The 27,309-nt window shown below is 37.8% G+C and overlaps 1 protein-coding gene across 14 annotated transcripts in view; it reads left to right on the forward strand.

The window, feature by feature from the left end:
- Nucleotides 1–27,309, forward strand: part of NBEA (neurobeachin) — a 471,232-nt gene that overhangs the window by 108,848 nt on the left and 335,075 nt on the right. For all 14 annotated transcript variants that reach the window (XM_033085485.1, XM_033085506.1, XM_033085530.1 and 11 more), the window contains exons 9-13: nt 8,657–8,854; nt 9,252–9,385; nt 18,336–18,444; nt 20,930–21,082; nt 21,823–21,991. In XM_033085485.1, coding sequence (XP_032941376.1) covers nt 8,657–8,854; nt 9,252–9,385; nt 18,336–18,444; nt 20,930–21,082; nt 21,823–21,991 — 763 coding nt within the window. The remainder of the gene's footprint in view (nt 1–8,656; nt 8,855–9,251; nt 9,386–18,335; nt 18,445–20,929; nt 21,083–21,822; nt 21,992–27,309) is intronic.

The following is a 27,309-nucleotide window of genomic DNA, read 5'->3' on the forward strand; positions in this document are numbered from 1 at the left end:
TGACATATAGCTTATATTCCTGAACCTTAGAGATCGTGTTCTTTCTCTTACCCAACTTGCCAAAGCAAACTTACCTTTCAAGAAACTTTTAAGTACTTCACTACATTTCCTGTTCATTCTAATTGTTGGTACTGTTAGCCAATGGGGAAAATCAACTGTTTAACTTTTCCTAGAAAGACCCTAGACGAATTGTGAACTCCAGTTGTGCCAAACTTTTTCTGCCAAAGAAGGATTATTCAAAATAGTTGAGAATTTTTTGAAAGTGTCTTCTTTTTGCCTTCCTATGACATTCTATGGGAGTTCCTTTGATTTAAATTTCATACTTTGTCCATTATATCTGAGGATCTGATTCTTTAGGGGAAGCAACTGTTCCTATACCTACTTTGCCTATGAGAAGAGACTATGATTTTACCTCTCATTCAGTTGCTCTCAGAATCACTCATAATGCCCCTAGTCTCCTATGATTGACACTAAAACCTCCGTAAAAAAGAGAAATCTGCTTAATCTACCAGCATACAGGACAGTTTGCATATATCTGTTAATATACATAGTAAATAATGTTGCAAATGACACCAAAGCTACAAAGTTCAGTCAAAGTGACAGCTTGATCTACAAATAAAAATGAATCTGTTGCACCATGTCCCACTCGTATTCTGTGGTGCAGGTAGAAGCAACAGGTTTTAGGATTGACTACAGAAGTATTTAAAATAAGTCTTACTTGTTATGTATATAAAATAATTATATATTTATGTGTATTTACTTATTGCATATGGCATGCTTATACAGAGTGTAGTAACATAGAAACAGTTCGTAGTCCTTCCATGGTGGTCTTGCTCAGTGTGTTCTTATGAGTGCATTTGGTTATAGCCAGCATGCCCTAATATAAACATTTATTTGTTAAGCAAATAGGTATTTTAGTTTGAAACACTACATTTTAATTTGTCGGAAATGGCTTTTTTAAAAAAGAAGTTAATGTGTGAGTAGCAATATTGAGAAACTGACACTCTTAGTAACTATTGTGAATAAATTACTCCTAATCAAAATTTTTAAGAGGAAGAGAGGCAAATATACTGGCAGTAGAACCATGTGATGTCTCTTCTCCATTAAGTCTTCCCAAATTAATCCATAATGTATCTTGAAATGTAAAACTATATTTCGTAGAAACATATTACAATTCAATGTTTCCCAGTTTTTATCTGTAATAAAGCATACTCATTTTGAGCCTTGCCATTGCTTAACAGGACTTTTACCTACTCTGTGTACCCTTTCAGTTGTTGGAGATTGAAGAAAGAAAAAAGAAATGAGAGCAGCATCTTTGTTCTCACTGTGCTTTCCCTGCTACCCATCCTTGTTCCTAGGCAGCAAAGAGAGGAAAGCCTGTCTGTGCTGGGGTCCCAAGGGGCTGATAAACAGAATGGAGGGGCAGGGGCGGTAATGGGAGGGGAAGGGATGTATCTGATACCAGTGTTTGGTGCTGTTTCTAATAGCCTTGCCAAATCTGTGCCACTCCTCTTAACCCTCCCATAGGCATTTCAAAGCAAGTTATCAGGTTATTCCATATGTTACTTCTGAGTTTGTTTTTGATCAGTGCTGCAATACCAATCTTTTTGTCACATAAGGTTGAAGTAAGAATGCACTCATTCATGCACACACACAGACAAAAAATAGCACCAAAAATTCAAATTTGCTTAAACCAAATGTATAGTACAAGAGAATATTTGATGTATGATTGCTGTACCTACAGGGGCAAAATGTAGTGAACAACAATTCAAAAAGCTGCAGTCCTGCTGCTAAACTAAAAGGGAGAACCACTGGTCTTGAAGCAGTGCTCCTGATCAAGCACGGGTTCTTTTACTGGAGAATACAGTGCTGGAGTAGTTCTTTTCTCTCTGTTACTTTCTATTCCTGTAGGAGCAGCAAACATACTTCATATGGATCCTGTGTATGTATGTATACCTTATATGGAATACATTAAATGCAAGGCTCTTTCTTTGTCTTGATGCCCTCACACTGCTTGTACCAGACCTCAGAGTTGCATATGCACAACAGCCTTTAATAGCCTCCTGTGGATGTATTTTCCTAAGTCCCCAGCACAGTATGCATAAACTGAATTTCTTTTCTCTTTCTGTGGATCAGTGCTAGTAATAAAGGAGTATCATATATCAGAATTTTTAGCTTCTCTTTACATTCTGTTATCATAATTTAGCTTGCGAGACCAGAATGTCCAATTTATGATCACTTTTGTTAGGCCTTGATGGCAGAACATTCCCCTAATTCTTGTTTTTTCTTCAAAAAGTGTGAAGAACTATTATGTTGATTCATAATTTGTGTCTGACTTTCAAACAATGATCTCTAATAAATTCTTGATGCATATTAAACACTGACAAGTGGAGGTAGAATAATGTTAAAATTTGTGTATAAATCGATTGAACTTCAGCAGTTTAGAACATTTCATAGTAATAAGATTTTGTGTTGAAACACTTTGACTTATTTAAACAGCAAAGTTATGAAAAACTATAGTGGAAAATCCTTATGAGTTTTTTAATCTGAAAAAGCTGAGAGACATGAAAGAGTTTCGGGGTGATAAGTGTTTTCATGTGGTAAAACATTAAAATACAGTACAAACATCATGTAGGTATCTTTGTAATCAATTAAATCACTAAATTATTTTTTCCTCTGAAGAAAGTGCACAGAGATTTCTATGTATAGTTAAAATGCTCTCTGGGGTGAAATACATGTCACCTTCCTCAGGACAAATTTGTAATCTGTAGCAATCATTTCCTTGTAAGTGAGCTGTAGGCAGCCGTATCAACAGTGAGGCTCACAAGTTCTAACCAGAATATTCCTTCTTTGGGAATTTCTGCTTCAGTAAGTCGTGTACCACAATAGGAACACATTTCTAGATTAAAACCTTTAGTGCTGAGGATTGAGTACTCACAGTGTATTCTATTGGTGTTTTTGCTTTGGATTGGTTGTAGTCTGATCCTTTGGGCTGAGTGAATATCACCTGTTGCAGGTATTTGAGTTTCAGCCTGAAAGAAGTCTCTTTGGTTGTGAGCAGCTTTGCAGTATGAAGAGTAGTAAGTGGGGACCAATGGATGTTTCCCTACAAAACACACTCCTAACCCAAATGCAAATTGCAAAATCGCAGAATAGTTGAAGTTGTAGGAAGCAACTGGAAGCTGGAGGTCCTCTGGTCCAATCTCCCTGCTCAAAAAGGGTCACCTAGATCCAGTTGCCCAGGGCAAGTCCCAAGACACAAACTCTATCACCTTACTGGGCAGCTTTACAATGAAAAAGTGTTTTTTGATGTTCCAAGGGAGCCTTCTTTTTTCTGATTTTGCCCGTTGGCTTGTGTCCAGCCACTGGGCACCACTGAGAAGAGTCTGACTCCATCTTCTTTCTAACCTCCCTTCTATTATTTATGTATGGGATCCCCTCTGCAGCTTCTTTTCTGCAGGTTGAAGAGTCCCAGCTCTCTCAGCCTTTCCTCACATAAGAGATGCTTCAATCCCTTCGTGTTTAGTGGCCATTCATTGCTCTCTCTCCAGTCAGTCCGTGGCTCCCAGTGGGAGCCCAGAACTTCAGGCTTGGCCTCACCAATGCTGAGTAAAAGGGAAGCAACACTTTCCTCCACCTACTGGTGGCCCCTCCTAGTGCAGCTGAAGAGATTATCCTTCATTGTCAAATGTAGATTGAATTACAGACTTGTCATTTACATGCTGTTGCCCTTCCTGCTTGTGTTTTCTGTTATGGTATCTGTGTCTGGTACCTTTTCAGCATTGCAGCCTCCCTTTTCTGCTGGACATCACCAGGTTGGGACAGTGATTACCAACAGATGTGCTCCAAGGGTTCTCCAGCAGCTTCAGTCAGGTGCCCAGTCTGTTTAGCTTATGGCCCACATACAGACAGAGGGGTGCTAATCATCAGACCTTATATTGCTATGTGTCTGTCACCTGGGCAGATGTGCTTTCCCATTGTTTGACTGTAATCAAAAGGTTTTTTTCAGGTTTTCCAGCAGCCCTGAGAACTCTGAAAAGGCTGGATGGGGTTTATGGGGTTACATAAATTGTAGGAACCTTTATTTTGTTTGGAAAGAGCAGCTGATAGCCTATAATTTGCTGGTTTTAATTCTAATGCAGATAACAAAAACCCCAGTGTTGGTATACTTTCAATAGTTTCAGTGATAGAGGATTTCATACTGGGGGGTAAAGGGGGATTTAGTAGGACCAAATGGATAAAGAATTGTGGTCACTATATGCAGTGAAAGCAAGGGAAATTATTCATATATAATCTCAGAAATAAATTATTTTAAATTCAGTAGATATTTTATCCATAACGTCATATATACACACATATCTATATTTATATCTTCATTTATAATGAAATGGTGGTAATTTCTAACAAATTTGCATTCCTTGTATCAGTACAGCACAGTACTTTGTTACTGTGTTACCACTGGTTGTCTTTTTGCAACCATTAAATGATTGTTATATGTAATTGTTATATGCCAAGTAAATTTGACAGTGCTTTGCAGAAAGAGAGAAATCTATCTTCTTGTACTTTATTGATTTGGTCAGTGCTGCCAAAAAACTTAATTTTAGATAAGATATGAATCATGATTATGTTTTAAAATAACAAAATTCTTCTGTCTTCCTTGGGAAAGCTCTGAATTTGAGAATAATTAATGTGAAATGTGGCATTTATGATTTATTTTGGATTTTAAGTGGCTTGTTTATATATACTCCTGACTGTGAATGAAGCATGGTTGTTAATGTGGTTCAAAATTACAGTAATTTCTCGAATATAAGGCGCACCCTTTTGACTAAAATTTTGGTCCGAACCTGGAAGTGCACCTTATAGTCTAGTGTGCCTTATATATGGACAAAGTTTAGAAATTTGACAACCCAGAAGTGCGAGCTGCGGGCACCCTGCCGCGAACCGCATGCCGTGCCAGCTGGCGCTGAGGGTGGATGGGAGTACCGGGGCCCGCGGCACGGGGAGGGAGCCTGGGAGTGCATTTAAAGGCTGTGCTGATCCATGAAAAATGTTTGTAAATTTAGCACCTGCCAGTAAACCCTGCGATCGCTGATTCCGTTACTAATTGGTTGCTTTGTTGCGCATGGATCCTTGCTGCAAAAAAAAAAGCGAGCCTTCTATCTGGACAAAGTTTGGAAAGTTACCGTTAGCTGACACTGTGCCGCAGCTTTCCCAAACAAAAAGTAGAGTCGCTTGCATTGTTTAGACTACGGGATTGTTTGGGTGTGGAGTTTTAGACAAATCCTGCGTTTCTGACCATGATAAACCAATCAGAGAAAAACTTCTTCCCTACCCATGGTTGAAGACGTTACTGAGGACGGGTGTTAATGGGGAGAGTGACTTTGACATGGCTCCACAGAGGAGACTAGCTTATGAGGCAGATTTTAACTTGAAAGCAATCAACCATGCAAAAGAACGTGGAAATAGATCTGCAGCTAGAGAATTCAACATTAATTAATCCATGGTGCGCAAGTGGAGACAGCAAGAAGATGACCTATGTCTTGCAAAGAAGACGAAGAAAAGTTTCCGTGAAAATAAAGCAAGATGGCTGCAACTAGAAGACAGACTGGAGCGATGGATTTCCGAACAAAGAGCAGCTGGCAGAAGCTTCTCAACTGTCACCATTCAGATACAAGCCAAAGCGATTGCAAATGAAATGGGTATAAATTATTTTAAAGCAGGACCATCTTGGTGCTTCTGTTTCATGAAACAACGGCAGCTTTCTATCTGTACCAGAATGACAGTTTCTCAGCAGCTGCCAGCGGATTACGAGGAAAAGTTAGCCACCTTCTGAAGTTACTGCAAAAGCAAGATCGCTGAAAAAAATGTACAAGCCAAACACATCATCAATATGGATGAAGTCCCCCTCACCTTTGATATGCCGCTGACTCGAACTGTCGAGAGAACCAGAAGACCCACGGTACCAGTTTGCACCACAGGGAATGAAAAGTCATCATTTACTGTAGTTCTCGGGGTTTCATCAAATGGGCAGAAATTATGCCCAATGGTGATTTTTAAAAGAAAAACCTTGCCTAAAGACAAATTTCCAGATGGAATATTTGTTGCAGTGAATCCGAAAGGCTGGATGGATGAACAGTTGATGAGGACTTGGCTAACGGAAGTTTGTGCTCGATTCCATGCGTGCCCACAAAACTGAAAGTGTGAAAGCCATGGTGAAAAATATTAACTCGGAGCTTGCTGTAATACCAGGTGGTTTGACCAAAGACGTGCAACCACTGGACATAAGTGTTATTCATTCCTTCAAGGTGAAACTGCATCTTCTGTGGGAAAACTAGATGGTGGAAGGTGAACACTCCTTCACAAAGACCGGAAGGCAACACTGGGCAAGTTATGCTACTGTGTGCCTGTGGATACTGGATGCCTGGCGTAAAGTACCCGCCACAACTATCATGCGAGGGTTCACGAGGGCCAACATCATTCCTGGACTGACCAGCAACGGCATCGAGAGTGTTGAAGCTGATGACTCTGAGGATGAAGATACGGGCGATACGGGTTCGGGTTTGCTGGATGCCGCCATCGCCCAATTGATGATTTCCGATACGGAGGATGAAGAGTTCAAAGGTTTCATGGAAGATGAATAGAGCCAACTGAAAAATAAAACTGTTTAAAAATAAAACTGTTTAAAAGTTTCATAGAAGTGAGTGATTTTTCTATGTATTTTCTTAGTGTTTTGATTCTTTTAGGCTGCGTTTAAAGGCTATTCTGATATGTTGCAAAGGTTTGGAAATTCAGCACCTGCCCGTAAACCTGCGTGTTGGGGGTTGGGGGAGTTTTTTACTCTTTTCCTCAGTGGAGAAATTTTTTCACATTATCATGCTAAGAAACATGACCAGACGATTTCATTTCCTTTTAATTGCTCAAGACAAAAGGGAGGGGTGGGGGTTGGATGGTCGTGGGTTGCTTTGTCCTTCCAGGGGGACTCTTTCGCCGGCCCGAATGCGGAGGAGAGAGATTTTTTCTCTGTGGAGGGATCTGCCCTGCACTGCGGCACTGGTGAATCCTCCTGCTTCTGAGAACAGCGCTGAGAACCAGGATGCAAACAGTGAGCGGAGAGCCGTCCTTCACCCTTCTCTCACCTGGGACAGCCCTGCCGCTGCCACTTCCATTTCCTACTCCTGTGACTGCTGCACCTGAGGAGACCGCCCCACCCCGCTCTCTACTGGTACTGTGCGTGTAATGAAATGTGCTTTGTAATCAAATCCAACTCAGTAAGTGCTTACAGACGCTGAGTGCAAAGGGTTACTCCTTAGCACCTCTTCCTGTTGAGTAAACAAAGAGGACCCCCCAGGAGACCACAGAGACAGAACAATACCAGAGGATGTGCTGAGAAAGACGACCACACCAGACCCTTATCAACTCCCATCAGGAGGTGGAAACAACCACCTAGCAACTCCTCGCCCCGCTTGCTAAAATTGCAGAGTACACCAGCAAATCAGAACGAGGAACCGCAAGAACCAGAAAATAGACTGTACAAAAATGAACTAAAATTGCTTTTTGGAGCGAGCCATTGGCGGAGCAATGACTCCCTGGCCACCCAGCGCTGCTTTTGCTCAGTTATCGGTTGCTAAATTCACTTACTAATAAATTTTCTATGATTAATCTAAACTGGCTCCTCCGATTTGTCGCGAGTATCTGTAACAGTGCGGAGAAGAGCGTCTGTGACTGGAAAAGGGACTGAGACTGAGTTTCGTTCTGTTTTGTCACTGATTTTTCATAGCTGATGTTGTTCTTGTTTGTCTTGTAGATATATCAGTAAAGAACTGTTATTCCTAAACCCATACTTTTTGCCTGAGAGTCCCTTAATTTCCAAATTATAGTAAACTGGGAGGGAGGGGATTTTCACTCTCCATTTTAGGAAAAACTCCCGCCTTTTTCCTGGCAATATTGTCCCCTAAACCAGGACACCATGTTTGCGCAAATCTTTCTGTATCCTTTTTCCTTTGCAAAGGTTTCCAAATTCAGCACCTGCCCATAAACCCTACGTTCATGCGAATCTTTCTGTATCCTTTTTCCTTTGCAAAGGTTTGGAAATTCAGCACCTGCCTGTAAACCCTGCGATCGCACTATTCATTACTAATTCGTTACTTTTTTGCGTGCAACGCGGATCCTCGCTGCAAAAAAAAGGTGTGCCTTATAATCCAGTGCACCTTATAGTCGTGAAATTACTGTGACTATTCCTTTAATGAACGTGGTATAGCATTTTATATTCTAATTTGAGTGAGTTCATATAAACTAAAATGCAGCACATTTAATTTGTTCTTTGTTTTTAATGCATTTTGTGCTTAAATTTTATTTTAACATATTTATGGCTGGTTAATGTGACTTTTTTTAAGATAGGTACTTCTGAAACTTGTAAATACTAATGCTGAAAGGAGAGATAATACATAAAATATCAAATAATGTATTGACACACTAATGTGGTGTAGAGGAAATTAAAAAATCTATCTCATTGGTGACCAGCATTTGGCTACCAGTAAATGCAAGCAAAGTTTAAGGGTTTATTTATTCCCTCTCAAGTCCATTGTCAGTTTTTGCACATTTTGTGGCAAGGAATTTGTTGAAATTAATTACTATGTAAAACTTTTGTTTTTTTCAGAGCACATTCAAATTTAAATCTGAGAGTGACATTCATCTGGCTGAGCACCATAAACAAGTGCTCTATGATGGGAAACTTGCAAGTAGCATCGCTTTTACCTATAATGCGAAGGCCACCGATGCTCAGCTATGCCTTGAATCCTCACCAAAGGAGAATCCTTCAATTTTTGTACACTCCCCTCATGCTCTCATGCTTCAGGTTGGTGTTGCTAAGTTGATGTTCTGTGGTTACTGTTGGCTGACCATCACACAGAGGACTTGTCTACTGGCGTACAGAGATTGTTCTTTTGTGCTCTGTCAACTCTAAATATAACTTTCACTTGAACTGTTCTGTCTTTGCTCCCTTTCTAAAGCAAGGGAAAAAATGTTCTGTAAGAAATATAGACTTCATACTATAAGGCCCACTTTGCTATGATACTGAAAATTCTCTGTTTAATCTTTGCCTTTAAATATAGTGATTATAATTGAAGTATAAGTATTGAAATAATATTTTTGAAAGTGCACTCAATTTAGTGTTAAAGTGCTCTTAAATTATATTCTAACTGTCCTTTAAAATTGAGATTAATTGTAGTTTTTCCTTTATTTTGTGTCTTTAGGATGTGAAAGCTATTGTAACCCACTCCATTCATAGCGCAATTCATTCCATTGGAGGCATCCAGGTTCTTTTTCCTCTCTTTGCCCAGTTAGACAATCGACAGCTGCATGACAGTCAGGTGGAAACAACAGTTTGGTAAGCCTCTTTTAACCAAGATTGAAACTAAATTAACCTTACAAAATCTTTTCTCTCTTTTTGTGGTAATGTTCTCTGATTTTTTTTTACGTTTTGCCCTTGTTTCTTTTAAAGAATTTTTTTTTACTAGTTTACTGATATGATATATGATCAATTAATGAATTCAAATCACTCTAGTCTTCAAGGGTAGTTTTATGACAGTTCATCCAACTTCTGAAAGAAATCAATATGCTTTTACTTGAGAATGCAGTATTGTTTAGCTTCTCCAAGTCTGTGTCATTTGAATTCATATTTCATAACATTCAAAAATTAATTAATACAGAAAGTCACAGAGCTATGATCAGGCATTTTATGACCATATTACAATTGCATTAGTGACTGGGGACATGCCAAGAGAATTTTACGCTGAGACCCATGAAGTTTCTCCTCTGATACTGTAGAAAACATCTCTAAGTTGAAAAGCCTTCGCAGATGTTAATGCTTCCACTGGAAGCCTGAAAAGGATAACCTAGGAGTCTGTTAATACCTATGCTGACTTATAATCATAGAATCCTGTAGGAAAAGGCCTCTACGGTCATGGAGTCCAACCATTAATTTAGGACTGCAAAATCCACCACTAAACCACGTCTCTCAATACCACATCTGCATTGTCTTTTAAGTGTCTCCAGGCATGGTGCCTCCTTTCTCAAAACTAGCTGAACTATGGTTATTTTTGAAAAGTTCTCTTGCCATGTGCTTGTCACAGAAGGCTCCTGTCCTAGAGGCAAAACAGGTTACCTAAACTTCTCCAGAAAAATGTGTTGCCTAAATCTTTGGAGGTAACAAATCTGAAAAGGTCATGCTGAATGGCTGGTATGGTGTTTCCGTGGGGGATTATTTGTAGGCCAAGGGGCAAGATAAACTGGCTTTTCTATTTGAATTAGGTGACAAAGTAGGTGCACAATGCAGAGCACATGGCTTATTTTCCTGCCTATGACATTCTTCTATTAATTATTCTGGATATTTCTTATTGCATTAGATAGTTCAGTTAAAAAATAGTTAACTGCAAAAACAATTAACTAATACTAAAATTGGCAACAAATTTGGAAGACAGAAAATCTGGTTGCATATTGACTAATGTGAAATATTTATTTTCTTTAAATCTCTTCTGCAGGATGTACTTTGCAATGAAGCATTGTAAATTAAGAGAAATAGAAAAATAAATGCTTGGTTTGAAATAAGTTTGTAAAAAATCCCTTTATGTTTTTATTTACTGTCAAAGTAGAAGACAAAAATGTTTTATTCTAGTTTAAGGAAGGTTATGTGTGTATGTATCTCACATAGGAATAAAATGTATGTATGTAAAAAATTAATTAATGAGCTGAATCTGTAATAGATGACAAAGCAATAACTAGATCTGTTTAAAAATGAAGAGCTAATGTAATGCAAGTTTTAGAAGTTGGGATAAAGACTAATTCTTCCCAAGTGTGGGGTCTACCCAGTGAGTGAGAACATTCATAATGGTTAATTGAAAATATACAGAACAGTTCTTGAGTTAGTTGAACTGTAAGTAGAAAAAAATGTTCTTGAATAAGTCAATGCATTTCTTCTATAATTAGATTATATTCTAAAAAGAGATCTGTAATTCATTGTACTATATGATTGTACAAATGCATAATACAAGAGGATGTGATCCTAACTCAAGAACATATTGAAAAAAAAATAAGTGACTGCTTGATGAGATGTAATTTATATGTTGAATTAATACGGTTTTTGTGTATGTACATTGTTTTCTCATATTTTATTTAATGGGATATGGGTATCAAGAAAAATAATGCTGGAAGTGAACAAGGAAACAGGCAAATAAAAGAATAAAGTATTTTTTGGCTCAAAGAAAGAAGGTAATGGGGAAAGAGTGCTAAACATGAAAAGGTTCGTTTGAGGACTGGAATAAGGGAAGTGATGCACTTAATGAGTCCTTTCCTTGTTCCCCCTTTTTATTAGATTATTGTCTCTTTATGTATCTGGTGCTCAGTTATACCCCTCTTACCTATAGAAGTATATCTACAACAGCAACAGAGGTTTGTCCCAGTTCTACTGGTTTTCTGAATCTTTTTCACTCTTTCTCTCCTGCAAATATCAAAATCTGTTTAATAAGCTCAGGGTTCTCAATTACAGTAAATTCATGAATACAAGCCGCACTGAATATAAGCCGCATCACTGGGTGTTGGCAAACATTTTGGTTTTTGTCCATAGATAAGCCGCACACGAATATAAGCCGCTCTGTCGTTCGCAGCGAGGACCCGCGTGCAATCAGTAACAGAACCGCGGGAGGGCGGGGTTTACTGGCTGAGCTAAGGCTGTGCAGGCTCGGCCCGCTAGGGGCCGCTGACGGGGCCAGGTGGCCCAGCCCGGTGCTGCCGCTCGGGGCCGGCCGCCGCTGCCCCTGGGCTCGGTCACCCCGGGTCGGCGCTGCCCCGCGGTGGCAGGCAGGGACGGAGCTTCCCCCGCTCCTACGGCAGCGGCGGCGGGCGGGGACGGAGTTTCCCCGCTCCTGCCGCGGCGGCGGCGGCGGGGACAAAGCACCCCGTCGACTCCCCGAGCCGCGGCAATGGCTGCGCGGGGCTCCCGTCGGCTCCCCGGGCCACAGCAATGGCTTGCGCGGGGCTCCTGTCGGCTCCCCGAGCCGCAGCAATGGCGGCGCAGGCTTCCCCCCCCTCCCCGGGCCACAGCAATGGCGGCGCGCGCTTCCCCCATCCTCCCTGGGCCGCAGCAATGGCAGCGCGGGGCTCCCGTCGGCTCCCCGGGCCGCAGCAATGGCGGCGCGGGCTTCCCCCCCCCTCCCCGGGCCGCAGCAATGGCGGCGCGGGCTTCCCCCCCCCTCCCCGGGCCGCGGTAGGGGCGGCCCGGGTCCCCCGCCCCCTCCCCGGGCCGCGGTAAGGGCGGCCCGGGTCCCCCCTCTCCTCCCCAGGCCGCAGCAATGGCGGCGCCGGGCCCCCCCCGTCTCTCCCCTGGGCTGTGGCAGAGGAGGAAAGAGAGCTCTCCCGCCTCTCTCCCCGCCCCCCGTGCTGCCTACAGGGAGCCAGGCTCCACCCGCGGTGCAACAGAGTAGCGATTTGTAACAATCGCAAAATGCCGACTTTGCAGCTGCTCGGCTCAGCACTCTGGCAGGCACTTCTGAGGTTGTATTAGCCGCTCCTGATTATTAGCCGCATTTCCGGTTTAGGAGCAAAATCTTAGTCAAATTGGTGCGGCTTGTATTCGTGAAATTACTGTATTTGGTTTTTTAATTTATTTTTTTTAATATTAGAAGGGCTTTATTAACAGAACCCAAAACCTCATCATCTGAAAATCAAAAAAGAATTATTGAAATTATCTATATAAGTAAGACAGGTATAACTGAGCATCTGCTTTTTAAGATTTATAGTTTGATAAGAAATAGACAGGTTTCCTATCATTTTCCTCAGATATGAAACAATCCAGCTTGACAGGAATTAGTTTGATATATTGGTTTTATTTATTAGCCTAATATGAAAAATCTGTGAGTTTCCAATAATTTTTATTAATATCTTTAGTTTAATTGAATTTGTTTTAAAGGTTATGGCAGCAAATAAGATAAATGTATCCTACCTTCCTAACCTGTGCTCCCATCCTGTTTTTCAATAATTTTCTTGTCATAGCTGGCACAGGTATTTAAACTTGAGAGTAGGTCTGGAAGTAATCCTTCCTGAGGTTGTTGCATTTGCCTTTGTGCCTATCATGGAGACCCAAGGCCCCAGTCCATTGCTGCCTCCAGTGTAAAATTCAGAATTTGCATTGTCGAGTGCTGGTAACCCTCTCTCTCCCTCTCTTTTGAGGGAGAATGAAGAATGAGAGAGTTTTGAAGGGAAGAATGCTGGATATTGCTCCTAAAATTTTATATCACTAGTGTGACCTAACTGTGCCCAGATGAAATCAGCTGTACTTGAATTTTCTCCAACTGTGACAGCCAGAAAGTGACTTGCCAAATCGGTCTGCCTGGACACGAGTTTATAATGAAAATACACCCACTGCATCATGTAGTAGAAATCTGTTGTAAACTCGAACTGCTGTACTTCTGCATGCTCCAGGAGATCCAGGGACTATTAAGGGTGGCTAATTTATTACTGGAGTCTGTGTCCCAAAATGTTTTGCCTGTAAGCAGGGGTAATTGCTTCTCTAGCTCTCTCACACAACACCTGACTCGTGTTTTTGAATGAAGCATGATTAATAGTCTTATTGGCTTCATCACATGTTATGAGAAAAAATTTGAAAGGTATGAGAAAGAAATCACTTTCCCTTTCTCTTCAACAAGCTTACAGAAAGAAAGAAACATTTAAACCAGAAGCTAAGGATGCACTTTAGAGAGCTGCCATAGCTGTAGCTCATGGAAACATTAATGGTTGGTGTATGATTTTCCTTAATACTTTATCTGTTTATGCTGAGATTAATTTTCAATAGTTACCATACTAACTACCTGTGATGAAGTTATTCATACAATTTTTTTGTATACTTTGGAGAATCTGAAAATACAAATAAAGGATTTTTATCTTTAGAAAGGATTCTTTTCCAAAGACAAAACAAATACCTGCATCATTCTTTTTTATGTAGACTCTTTAAGTGAAATGGTCTGTAAATTAATAATCATACTTATATCTCCAAAGCAACATGGCTACCTTACCTAAAGATGCTTTTTGTAAAACCCAATCCAGATAACTTTGTAGTACATGATCCAAGATGAAACTTACATTAAGGCAAATCTGACAGAGAAAATTATCATGGGAATGAGGAGTCTAGAGAAACTGATCTGCGCAGTGGTTTAAAATAAAATGCAAGAAAAGAACTGCAACAACAACAAAACAAAACAAAAAGCCAAGGCAAATTTCACTTTTATCCGAAGGGTGCAAATTCCTGGCTTCTGAGGTACTTCTAAACAGTATCATAACTATTGGAGGTACTGCATCATCCTGCTTTGGTCTATCACCTTTTTTATTTCTCCAGCTTTTTAATAATGGAAAACTACTGGATTTTTTAAAATTAGTTATATTTTCAGTAATTATAACTCTCTGATTTAGTGTTGGTTGACATACATAGTTTCATTCTCTACCTGTGTCTTGGCTCCACTTGGCAGACAAACTGGTCTGTTTTAGGAAGGGCATGATATAGAAGATATGTATGAATGGGCTGAGGTGCTGAAAGTAGGAAAGAATGCAGAGAACTTTTGTGCAGCAGTGCACAGAATATTGCAAGTTTAATATGTAATGTCAATTACTGTGCAACAATCTGGTGCATGTTAGTTGCTGGTAAGTTTGTTAAATTCTGTTTGAAAAATTGTTCAGCTTAGACGACAGTCTTCTCATCAATATTATTTTCCCTCTCAACAACAACCTTTCTAAAAGAATGATTTTGGCAACCTGTTTTTGCTGATAAATGTTTTCATATTTCAAATCTTCAGTTTTATTTTGTGTTCAGCTGCCAAGGTGAATAAATAAACTGAGTATCTCTAGAAATTGTTAAAAGTTCTGGATACAGTCCTTCAAATTAGAAAGATTAAATTCTTAGAATGCAATATTGAGGGGAAATTACATTACTTCAGTATAGATTTTTAAATCTAGATACACATTTCCTTGAGATCAGTCTGACAGTGTGGGGAAAGAGAAGTTTTGAAGAGGCTATGAAAGTTTATCTGAGAATTCAAGTAGATCAGATACTCGCTGGTATAAAGTATGTAAGGCGAAGAACATTGCATGTGAAACCAGTGTTGTGTGCAACAGCTGTTAGTGCACTTTCATTCCTCCCTCCTCCTCCAAAAAGGAAGTTTCACCTAAAAGTCTACAAAACAAAAGCCAAGCTATAAATACCATGCAGTTCCTCCCCCCACCCCCTGCAAAAGAAAAGCAAAAACCCCTCAACCCCACAGACAGCATGTAGTCTGTTTTCTGACTGCCTCTGATCATTGTCAGGTAGTAATACCTTCAGTATTGTACATGCAGTGAGAATTTTAAAAACTACCGTTTTGATTTTATAGTTCTTCTATGAGTTAAAATATTACAGATCTTTTACTTACTTAATTTCCTGCATAATAATATGAGCAAACCGCTACTTAAATTCAATTATTATGTTAATTTTTATGAATACTGTGGTCTTATACAGTATTCATCTCAAACTTCATTGTGCCTCTATGTGCCTGCCAGATGGTTCCCTTTAACTGCTGCATTTTGTGGTACTTGGATTTTTTTTAATGTGCTTGAAGGTGTAATGGTGCATTCATGTGTGCTATCCCAAGATTTGAATTACTATATACTGCAGTCAACTCTATTATTTATGGTGGCAATCTTGGATAATACAGAAGTATTAGAAGTTAGAGTTACTGCCTGCAGACCTGAGCTGACTATGCAGAGCTGGATTGAGGTATCTTTATGTGTCTGGATCAATAGATGTTAAAAGCCATTTTGGAATTAAGTAAAAGCATAGCTCATTCACAAAGTCAGTGGCTAAATTAATACATTTTCCTGAAACTAGAAACACCGGCATCACTCTGCAGTAACAGATAAGGTAGCTCTGTGCAGACGTAATGTGGGCAGGCAGGATTAATTAGTTCAGCCAATACCCACATAAAGATGATCAATATCTAATAAGTGATATTTGGGCACATGGCTGCGTCTGAATTACTACACTTTTTTTGAGTCAGTATTTCTTACATCGAAAATAGCTTGTCTGTGTCTGTGGCATGGTTACATATAAACTGGTCACGATTTCTGAGTTGACTTGTGGTTTATGTGTGCTTAAATAAAGGCAAAGAGGGAAAAATCTTTATTGTTGTGGTGTCAGTGTGTCTTGCAACTTGCACTCAGTCTATCAGAATTTCTAACACTTGTATAGAGATTGTATTGAGATAAGAATAACTGTAGCCGAAAAGTTGACATTTAAATTCATAGAATGGGCAAGTAAAGTGTGATACAAATTTAAAGGCTTTTGGCAAAGTTTTTCTGTGAATAGAAAATGAACTTGTTCATGGTAAAAAATCTTTACAATCCATTTTAAGATTTTTTTTTACACGTTTCAATATAATATTATTTTCTATTGTAATTTAAATTCCAATTCTGTGAAGATGTATGCTGTTTCTTGACTTTATGTATAATGGCTTGTTGTCCTAAGTCATGAGGTTACTCATAGAAGATGGTATAAAGATGGAAAGAAAATGGAATTTTCTTTCACCTATTTATTTTTTTTAATTTAAATCTTCAACACTTTATGTGAACTGCTTATGGATTTTCATGTAGTAAAAATGATTAGATTCTTATTTTAGATGACAAATACAGTAGAAATTTTTGGTTGTGTTAAGAAAAAAATTGATGCATATAATCTGGTTTGAAGTTGATGTGACAGCTTGACAGGCTGTTTTGATAAAAGCTTTGGAGTACTGTAAATGGATATTATCTGTGTTCTTTTATTGCTGACACTCTGTGAAGCATTTTGTATGTGATTTTAGATGGATTATTATGACCATTCAACAATGAAGAAAGACAAGGCAGTATTTCACGTTCTCAGCATGTACATTCTTTTGCATGGCAGTCTTACTCAACAAAAGAATAAATCTTGTTTTCCTTAGCATTTTGATTTTTTTTTTTTTTGGTGATAGTGTGAATTAAACAGTCTCAACATTAATTTCAAAGTAAGAGATTCTATTTAAAGAGCAAGTGAACCTTTAGATTACTAGATACCGTAAGTAAAGTTGAAATGTAAAATGCAGGTTGGACATTTTCTTTAAGTCTGTTTTTCATAGCTTCAAAACCCACAGTTTTCACTCTTGCCTGTGCCTAATACCTACGTGAGAACTTTTGTGGTTGCAGACACTTGTCTGTACATCTAGGAACTGTTGCATCTATTTAATTTTTAGAAAATTATTATCTTATGTATGCATTGTATATGCACTACAGTACATTCTGTCATCTACCTTTTTGAGATATTTAAAAAGTAATTTTAATACTTCCTTTTTGTCACAATTTTTTTTCTCCTTTTCCTCTGGGTTTTTCAGCAACAGATGAATGTATTTTTGTTTTACTCTCATCACCCAAGAGTCAATTGTGATTTACTTTCCCTGTGGTGGATTGATCTGTCATATGTTTCCACTGCTGGTTTTCATAATACAGTTTCACTTTCTTGCCAATTCCATCCCCTGAAGTCTTTCATATCTCTTATGTTACTATACTGTAACCTTTTCTGAAAACTTTCCCTCGCTGTGCTTTCTGAGCATTTCACTTAAAGACACTGCTGGGATGGGCTGTTGGGTGATTTCCTTGTAGCCTCTGGAGTCTCTCTGTGCTTTTCTAATGCAATGAAAAGTAATCCTCAATCTTTATTTGGTCAGGCAGATACTGTTATCATGTTTGGTCTCTAGAAAGTTTGAAGGAGACTCTGCACCCTGCTGTCGTTCCACTGTGGTTTATGGTGACCATCATTGCCTGTGTTTATGTCCAAACATTTTATGCCTCATTTCTGTGTAGCAGTGACTCTAGGGACTGCAGGTGTGGAATGAGGACATACCTAGTGGCTGCAAATTTTACTGTTTAGCATAGTCTGGCTAGTGAGATGTTTGACACATCTCTTGCCTACGTCATTTTAGCACTGTGATTCCACTCAGCATCTTCTGCCTCTTTTAGCTACCAAAACTTTGGCTAGAGCTGCAGCTTCCAGGACTGCATATTTAAAACATGGGATAAGTCATGGTCAAACCTGGAGAAGTGACAGTGCTTGTTTGAATATGAATTCCCACTCCTACCATTGTAATATGCGAAAAATCACTGGAGAAATTTTGCAAAAGGAAAAATACAATTTGTATTCTTCTAAGGAATTGTTCACCACCTTAAGCCCATTTCTGCTCACTTAATAGCTAATGATTATTGAGAAAGTAACATTTCTAATCTGAAAAAATCTTGTTCTTTACCTGCAGTGCTACCCTATTGGCTTTCTTGGTTGAGCTTCTTAAGAGTTCAGTAGCCATGCAAGAGCAAATGCTTGGTGGAAAAGGCTTTCTAGTCATTGGCTACCTCCTTGAAAAGGTACGTTTGGAGGATTTTATCTTTGTTCTTATTATTTCTACTGACATTGTGGTACTTTCAATCACTTGGCTCAAATGTCTGGTGGAATAAAATATATATGTGATATACATACTGTAAATTAAAAATGTTTTGTAAGTTTTCTACAGGACTCTTTTCATCTTCCTCATTCTCTTATATACCAGTATTCAAATAATCAATTTTCTTGAGCTCATTCTATTCTCTTATTTATGTTGTTACTTTAGATCTGTTTGTGACTCACTTTAAAGTTTATTCATTTCTGCACTTTCAGTCCCCCCAAATTGCTTTGCAAAGTTCTCTTGTTTCTAGTTTGTCTCACCATAGCAGAGATGTCATTGCTGTCATTTTTTGTGTCCGTAGGTTAATCAAAGTTAAATTAATCTTCTGTGACTCAGTTCTGAAATTGTTGAAATAATTATCCTGTGTTTTGAAGGTGAAAAACTGTAACAAAATTTAATTTCTGGAAGAAATAATTGCAAGGGGCATTCCCTGTACTTGCTCATTTTCAGGCATGATGGGCAGTTATCACAAAAATGAGGTTCAGTTGTCTGAGGAACATCACGTGCCTCCCTGTGTCTTGACACCCCATTATTAGGGTTTAATAATCTAAATAATTGTAGCTATACTAAGATAGTGATGGTCCTACAATTGAAGCTCTTGGTTCTGACATTTTTAAATGTCTACTACTGGGCTTTTTTTACCATGAGGTCAGCGTAATAATTTTTAAGCAGAAGAGAAAAATCCTAGTATCATCTTTCAAGAATGTTCTAAAATTTGAAGAAGAATGAGAAGTAGTTTCTCTCATTCTGTTATCTTTGTCCTTTGCACTATGGAAATACTGTAACTCAAAAGCAAAAAGCAGATTTTCTATGCTGCTGTTTTCACTACTAAGCAAGTGGGATTAAGAATTTCAAAGAACTTGCCTAAGGTGGTATTTTTTTCCAAGGGTAGGTTTTCTTGTGCCATAACCAGAATGAATTGACAAAGCTGTTAACTTTGGTTTGGTAAGGTATACACAGGCAGACGGTGAGCCCTCATGGCAGGGTTTCTCCTGAATAGAGCGCAGTGGTTTATACACATGGAATACATCAATTTAAAATGTTGTGCACAAATTCTTTCTAAAAAAAAGTTTGCATGCCCTTCTAATTAACACTTGCTATGTTCATTAGACTTAGGCATGTGAATATTTAAAGAATTTCTATTGATCACAGCATAATTCTTAAAACATGTGTTGTTTTCTGGGTGTTTTTTACATTAGATTCACATAGCTGCAGTTTTTTGAAAGGATGTATCTTATTTTTTTCAATATATGCTTATATTCTGTTGGCACACATGGTGGGAAAAAATCCTTTTGTTTCCTAGTCTCAATTATATTATTTGTAAATTATCTGTGGTATCTGTTATTCATTTGCATGTAATCAAATACTTCAGAGAAGACAGCATTTTTTTTGTTCAAGCAAAAGCTTGAACTTCCAAACAGCTTTTTTTTTTTCTTATTAGTTGCAAATTATTTATTGTACATTTGGATGTAAAAGCCAAAGGAAATTCAATATCCAGGCTGAACTTGTATTACTGACAAGTAGACTGCAGTTCTAAAAATAATAAATCTCCATATTCCCAGACTGTACTTACAGCATCAAAAATAATTCAAAAGTTGTATCACAGAATCATTTAGGTTAGAGAAGACCTTTAAGATCGAGTCCAGCTGTTTACCCAGCGCTGCCAAGTCTACCACTAAACCATGTCCCTCCGTGCCACATCTATGTATCTTTTAAGTACATCAGGGATAGTGACTCCGCCACTTTCCTGGGCAGCCTGTTCTAGTGCTTGACATATTGTGGAAAAGGCAAGGAGAAGGATGTTTAGAATTTTTTGCTATTTATTTATCTGTTAATTTAGTATACAAAGAAGTTTGCCCAAGTCCTCATACCATTTTGTTGCATAGGTTTCAACAGTAATTTTATAACATATGCTATGAAACTGAAAGAGTCCTGAAATTTGAGGAAACCATGAACCCAAGTCCTTCAAATGCCTACTTGAGTTTAAGAAACAAAAGGAAGTCTCCCAATAATGTGTGTTCACACACTGACACCCATAATTTCAGGAAGGCACTTCTTTAATTTAAGAAGAAATAAAGACTTCAGATTAAGTTCTCAAGAATTGTGCTATAAAATGTAGGATCCTGACTGGATTTTAATAAAATGAAAACAAACCCAGCTAAACAAAAACAAAAAATAAAGTTATTGATGAATATTTTAGCCTGTTAAATTTAGCTATTAGAAGGATCACTAATATTGTTGGAAAATATCAACTGCATTCATATTCAATGACATCAAAACATACAAGGCTGCACATACTTAGTAATGATGATCCAGGTGAAAATACTGCTTCATAGTTCTGCTCTAATTATATTAAAGAAGAAGATTTTTTTTCTTTATCTTTTTTATTTCTGATTATTTTCCCCCAGTCATCTAGAGTTCATATAACCAGAGCAGTTCTGGAGCAATTTTTGTCATTTGCAAAATATTTGGATGGATTATCTCATGGAGCACCTCTACTGAAGCAATTATGTGATCACATCCTTTTTAATCCTGCTATCTGGATACATACCCCTGCAAAGGTAATGGTACACTTGAATACTGCTCTGACTCTCCTACAACAAAATTAAATACTGTATATATTTTATAACATTCTACTTAGGTTTTTGGTTTTTCTCTTTTGTTTTTCTTTTTTTTAGTTTGCAATAGCAATGATTTTTAGATCATGAACTCTGTACACTGATTAACTATATACTCCAATGTCTTTTATGATTTCCTAAAAGCAGTTAAATTATTGCCTAAGGTTCTTTCTGATTCTATGAAAAGACTGTTTCATGAAACCTAGTCCCTTTTTCAGTGATTGCATTACATTTTTTTCCTACAGATTAAGCATAAAATTTTGTATTTTTATTTGCAGGCAAAATGTGTTTTGTTGCACATTAATGTTAGCTCTCATTTGAATTCAAACTAAGTATTCCAGTTTGATAAAAATTATCATTCATATCTGGTAATAATGAATTATTTTTTTTCCTAAGTAATCATACCTGAGATATGTGAACCAAAGTGAAAAATGGCATTTTCTTAAAAACTGAAGCTATATACTTCTCGTATAAAAAGTCAGAATAGAAAAGCTAGAAGCCAATATGTTTATCATTACTTAAATCATTTGTAGATACCAGCGCAGCCCCTGCCCTAACCAGAGTTGTAATTAGTTTTTCATGTTTTTTATGTCATATCCAAAGTCTATTCTAAAAAGACCTCTACAATTTAAGGTAACTAATACAGAGCTTACATTCATGTGGATAACTGTTTCATTCCTCAGGTGCAGCTATCTTTGTACACCTACCTGTCAGCTGAATTCATTGGGACTGCTACGATCTACAACACCATACGTAGAGTGGGCACGGTGCTGCAGTTAATGCACACCCTGAAATACTACTACTGGGTGGTCAATCCTGCTGATAGCAGTGGCATTACTCCTAAAGGACTGGGTGAGTGCAACACCTTAGGAAGAAAATGCAGGCATTTCTCCTGCAGGAAGGTTTGTGATGTATGTGTCTGAAAGCTGCTTGGATCTGTAGACAAGGAGGTAAATAAATGGCAATAGCTGATACCAGTGGTCATCTGCAGAAGGACTATGGAAGTACTTTTTGGTGTGTCATAAACCCATGCTGATAATTTATGTTTATATGTATTCCCAGAAAATTCCAACTCTGGTCTCCAGTCACGTAGTATATACTTATGGGGGCATACTTTAGGAAACATTAAAAAGATTGATTTTTCTTCTGTAATAAAGAGGAAATATTACATGTATTTCATATGCCAAAGAAAGCTTTGTGTGGTTTGAGTGATTAGTAGTGTTAAGTGACCTTGAAAACAGAGTGGAAACTTCTAGTTCTCACTGCAGAGGTCTCTGAAGCTGTATTTCATGCTCAATAATATCTCTGTCCTTATAAAATACAGATTTATGTAACTTTGCTTAAAGTGATGTGCTTAGCACAGGAGGTACTGAATGACAGCAGCAACAAAATGCAATAGTGGATACTGGTTGAATGCTGCATGTTACAGATGTATATTAACCAGAGCAAATTATTCTAATCCTATACATCCTGGCTGTAATGCCATTACATTTAGCTATCTACTTGTGTAAAGCAGGACGGATTTGGCTGAAAGTCTCTTAGAAAATCCTGATAAAGGAGAATTTATTAATTATTTTTATTGTGTAACATGACATTTATTAATGTCATGCTGAGAAATTGAATAACTGGGGAGTGTTTTTAGTACTGTCACATAGCCAAATATTCAAGAGTGTTATTTGTCTAACACATTAGTTATTGGGTAATTCTTATTTGTAAGTGAGCTGTATGCATAGGGGTTTCCCTCAACTTCTTAATAAATAAAACCAGAAGTAACAATCCTTTTCTGAGAATAGGTGTCCTAATAGGCAGTGAAGGTGTTGAAGGCCACAGAAAGAGGTGCTCTAGGATCCTGGATGACATTTATAGTTCTCATATAGTATGATGTTAGACCAAGAGTAGTCTTCAAAACTTATTAAAATTTATTTTAAAATACTTAACAAAAGCCCGCTGATCTCTGTTCATTTAAATGAAAGGTTTGAAATCCTATATAATGAAAATTACCTGTGGTGGTTACTTAATTAGCTTGAAATCTTTGTCAGTGATAAATTTTATTATCCACTTACGCTGATTCTGGATTCCTGCTGCCAAAATAGAATTAACTTCTTTTTTTGATGCCTGCAGTGAAGACATCTCCTTCTGAGCTAGATGTCTGCTGATTATGCACAGTGGAATGCAGGAGTCAGTTGCTTTAACACAGGTTTCTAGCATCATTGTAGTCTCACTGGGGCATCCCATCTGCCTCTCAGAGTGATGCAGGTTTCCTGTGTATCCAACACCAAATCTGCTTGTTTTGGGTAGATATTTTGCAAACTTTATAGCATGACAGCTTGCACTGGTAAGTATGTTTAGGAAGCTGTGTCTTACCTCTAATTGACAGGCACTTGAGAAATGCTTTGTTTGAAATGTAGTTGCTTCCTAGACTGTATTGCCTCTATTGATTAGATCTCCACTAACCTCAGTGGGAGGTTTAGAACCTCGTCTTATGTGGGAACTACACTGTTGATGTCTGAATTTAGGGTGAGCTGAATCCTACCCTGGGAGTGGCTTTATCCAGATTCATACTTTCAGAGATCTGCTCTGGTGAGGTTTACACTGCTATGCTGCACAGGTACAGTTTTACCATCAGACAAATTAATTGTATCTGAGATCAGCGAGGAATGGGAATGTTTAAAACTCAGATGGTCAGCTTACGTACATTATGTTTGTGGCTATTGAATACTCAGCTGTTGTGAGGTGAAGTTTTCAGGTGTCTACCATATTTACAGTTTGATAGAGACTTGGAAAATTCCTCAACTGGCTTGAGAGTGGAAGTTTAATAGTACCGTCTACTTCTTATGGCTGAGATTATTTCAAATTTTTTTTCCAAGTATATTTGATTTCTTTTTTAAAAAATTCCTGTGCTTCTGTGTCATGGTATTGCTACCTAACAACACTTTGAAAATGTATTGCACATTACAGACTGCTTCCCTCTGGCTAGATTTGCTCTTTTGTGGAGTCAGTGACATTTCTTTCTGTAGGAAGCATGGATTGTTTTATCTTGCCTATATCTGCCTCTTTGCAGTCAGCTGTATTTTTTGAGTATTTGTATGTGCAATTCCAGTTGCATAGCTTCAAAAAATATATCATGTATTCATCAAAATCTGAACAGAAGGCATGAGGTACACAAGGATATAAAATTAGGAACAAGAAATGAATCAGTTAACTCTAAATTAAGCATAGATATGGCTGGTTTACATTCCTACCTTTTCTTTCATTCAGAGGGTAGTGCATTCTGCTATCATTTGTGTCAGTTCCAGACAAGATTCTTTTTTTTTATCTGGAAAGCAACCAGGTCAGTCCCTGAAAGGTAATCAGACAGTGTAAATTAGTGGGTGCTTGGTGCAGCAGTTTGACAACAAAAAATCAAAATTTCTAAGGCATTCATATACTAGGGAAGGTGTTTTATAAACTGAGGCCATGCATATTTTCAAAAAATATGTTATGACCCATTATATCTGAATTTTCTCATTTTGTCTTTAGTTAGATTTATAGATAAACCTGACTTTTTGAAGTTGAATATCTTCTTTCTTCCTTGTTCCTGATCCTCTTCCATCTTCCCTGCCGAAAGCCCTGTGTAATTGATATAACTATGAAGAAGTAGTAGTTTCTTTTCTATCTGTAAGAGTGGCTTGTGTTGTGTTGAAGAATGTCAGCCTATCAGAGAGGAGGATCAATGACTTAGCAACTCATGTGCAAACCCAGAGCAGCTATGGAGTTTTCTCCATGCAAATCAGCACTGGGACTCTTTTTGCTATTGTTTCACAGATAACTTCTGCCTCTGACTAATAGAGCTGTAATAACTGGTGATTTGCAAGGAAATGACTATGAAAGTACAGTAATTTCTGAGGTGATGTGTAGCTAAATTTAATTTCGTATTAACTTCATTTCATTAAAGATTTTTTATTAAATCCATATTAGTTGCTAGCAATTGATAAAGTTCCTGAAAATATATTTTAAAAAGAGTTTAATCACCTGGATGTTGCATCACTTTTCTTTGCCAGATGGTTTTTTAACATTAAGTGCAGGTCTGGCTGATTCGGATGGCTTGCAGTCATTGAATACAGTCCTTAGAAGTAGATGTAGTTATTATGCTTAAGGCTTTTTATTTTCACCTCTGCTTTCTGCATCTCTTAACTTCACCAATCCCAGTAGTTCCAAAAAAAGGTAACTCTTCCAGGATTTTGTTTTCATCTTAATTTTTATTTACCTGCCTGCAGCCACTACTGCCAGAAAGTTTATAATTTGTTGAAATGGAGAATAATGTATAAAAAAAATTGTTAAAGTAAGAAAGTTGCAATGTAAAAATACACTTATGTGAAAATTAAAATTGCTGTATTTTAAGTCACATTTGATATCTCAAAATGGAAGAAAAGATCCATTTTCTATAAACATTAATTTTAATGTATGAAACAGAAAAATGTCATCATGTGGCCAAATTGCAGCTGAAATTCTAGGCTGACTTGACATGAAACTTTTCAAATTTGGAGAAGACTTTACTGGAAATCATACCAATATCTAAAATTTGACTGCATGTGCTAAATGCCATCAAATAATTTGCTGTCATATTAGGAAGTAAGCTTATTCATGCAGGCATTTCAGTACTGTGATGTTTTCTTGTCTTCTAGGCATGTCATCTTGTATGTGGAGACACTGAAACACTTTTTAATATTAGTAGTTTGATTTGCTGTTGTTTGCACATAGTTACTCTGCTTCAGGGTATACCCGTGGAGGTATAAATGCTTTTTTAAAAATGAATTTTAATAAATGGCTCAGATACTTATTTTAAATTTGGTTTTGTATCTTCTCTTTAGTTATTGGTTTCCTGTTTCACACTGGTATTTCTTCTTAGAATCAGAATACTGAATTCGTGTTTGTATTTCCATTTCCTTCTGAGGTACTGGAAACTCTTGTTTCAGAGTGTAGAAGTCTCAACTTGGTCCATAATTATTCTTAGTAGGTTTTACATTTTAGATGTAGATTCACATAGTGGAGACAAGTTGTTTGTTTAAAATGGAGTTACACTTTTCTTCTGGTGTTGTTTGTTTCAATTTTTCATACAAAAAACCTAAAAATTCAAGCTAATCTTCAGAGAAAAAAAATCTAAATTTTATTATTTATTTTTAGACTTAGACTGGGGTTATAGCTGTGCCACATGCACACCTTTAATAGTTTGTTAAATCATACAGAATAAGGATAATAGGATCACCCAACCATTGCAGTATCTAAACACAGAACAAAGCAGACAGTGGAGTGAAAAATTAGTATTTAAAATATATAGCTTCTTTCTGTATTGATTTTATTTTATGTTGAGTTGGAAGGAACCCATCAGGATCATCAAGTCCAATTACTGGCCCTGTGCAGGACACCCCAAGAGTCACACCTTGTGCCTGGCAGTATTGTCCCAACTCTTGAAGTCAGGCAGGCTTGCTACTGTGGCCACACCCCTGGAGAGCCTGTGTTGTACGAGAGAAATGTGCGTTTAAGTTCCCAGCTACTGTGTGGTTGAGTTCATTCCTGAACTGAATGGCCAAGCATTTCTGTCTCTATTGGTGTTTCCTGTGTTCTCCGCACTCTAGCTCTCAGTGAGTTCTACCTTTATGAGTAGTGTCATGTATCCTTCTTGACAATGGTTAAAGTACATCATGCTAAATAATTTTTAGGTATGTTTTTCATGTCCAATATTTTTGAACATGAGCTGTGGAGGTGGGAATTACAAGCATTATTATTAGGAGAAAGTTTCTCATTTTATAGATAGAAAAAGTTCCACAGAGTTATTTCAAGAACTGGGTTAGAGAGGAACTCAATTCTTGTTAGATTTACAGCAGGGAGAAAATCAGGTCCTCTGTGATCCATATATCATGTGATGTTATTTATATGTGTGTAGAGATCAGATTCTGCTATCTGTATCATGTGTTATTAATTTAAGGAGTAGAAAAATCATGTTTTTTACATACTAAAAAAATAAAAAATCAGAACAGATGGAAGATTTTTACATTTGGTTGGTGGTAGAACTGGTAACACAATTTTATTTCCAAAGACAGAATTAGAAATCATTATTCTTGTTATTCAAAGCTCCCGATTAGGTTTTTTGGGGGGTTGTTTTTTGTTTGGTTGGTTTTTGTTTGTTTGTT

Source organism: Catharus ustulatus, chromosome 2 (assembly GCF_009819885.2).
Source record: "Catharus ustulatus isolate bCatUst1 chromosome 2, bCatUst1.pri.v2, whole genome shotgun sequence".
Taxonomy (NCBI): Eukaryota; Metazoa; Chordata; class Aves; order Passeriformes; family Turdidae; genus Catharus; species Catharus ustulatus.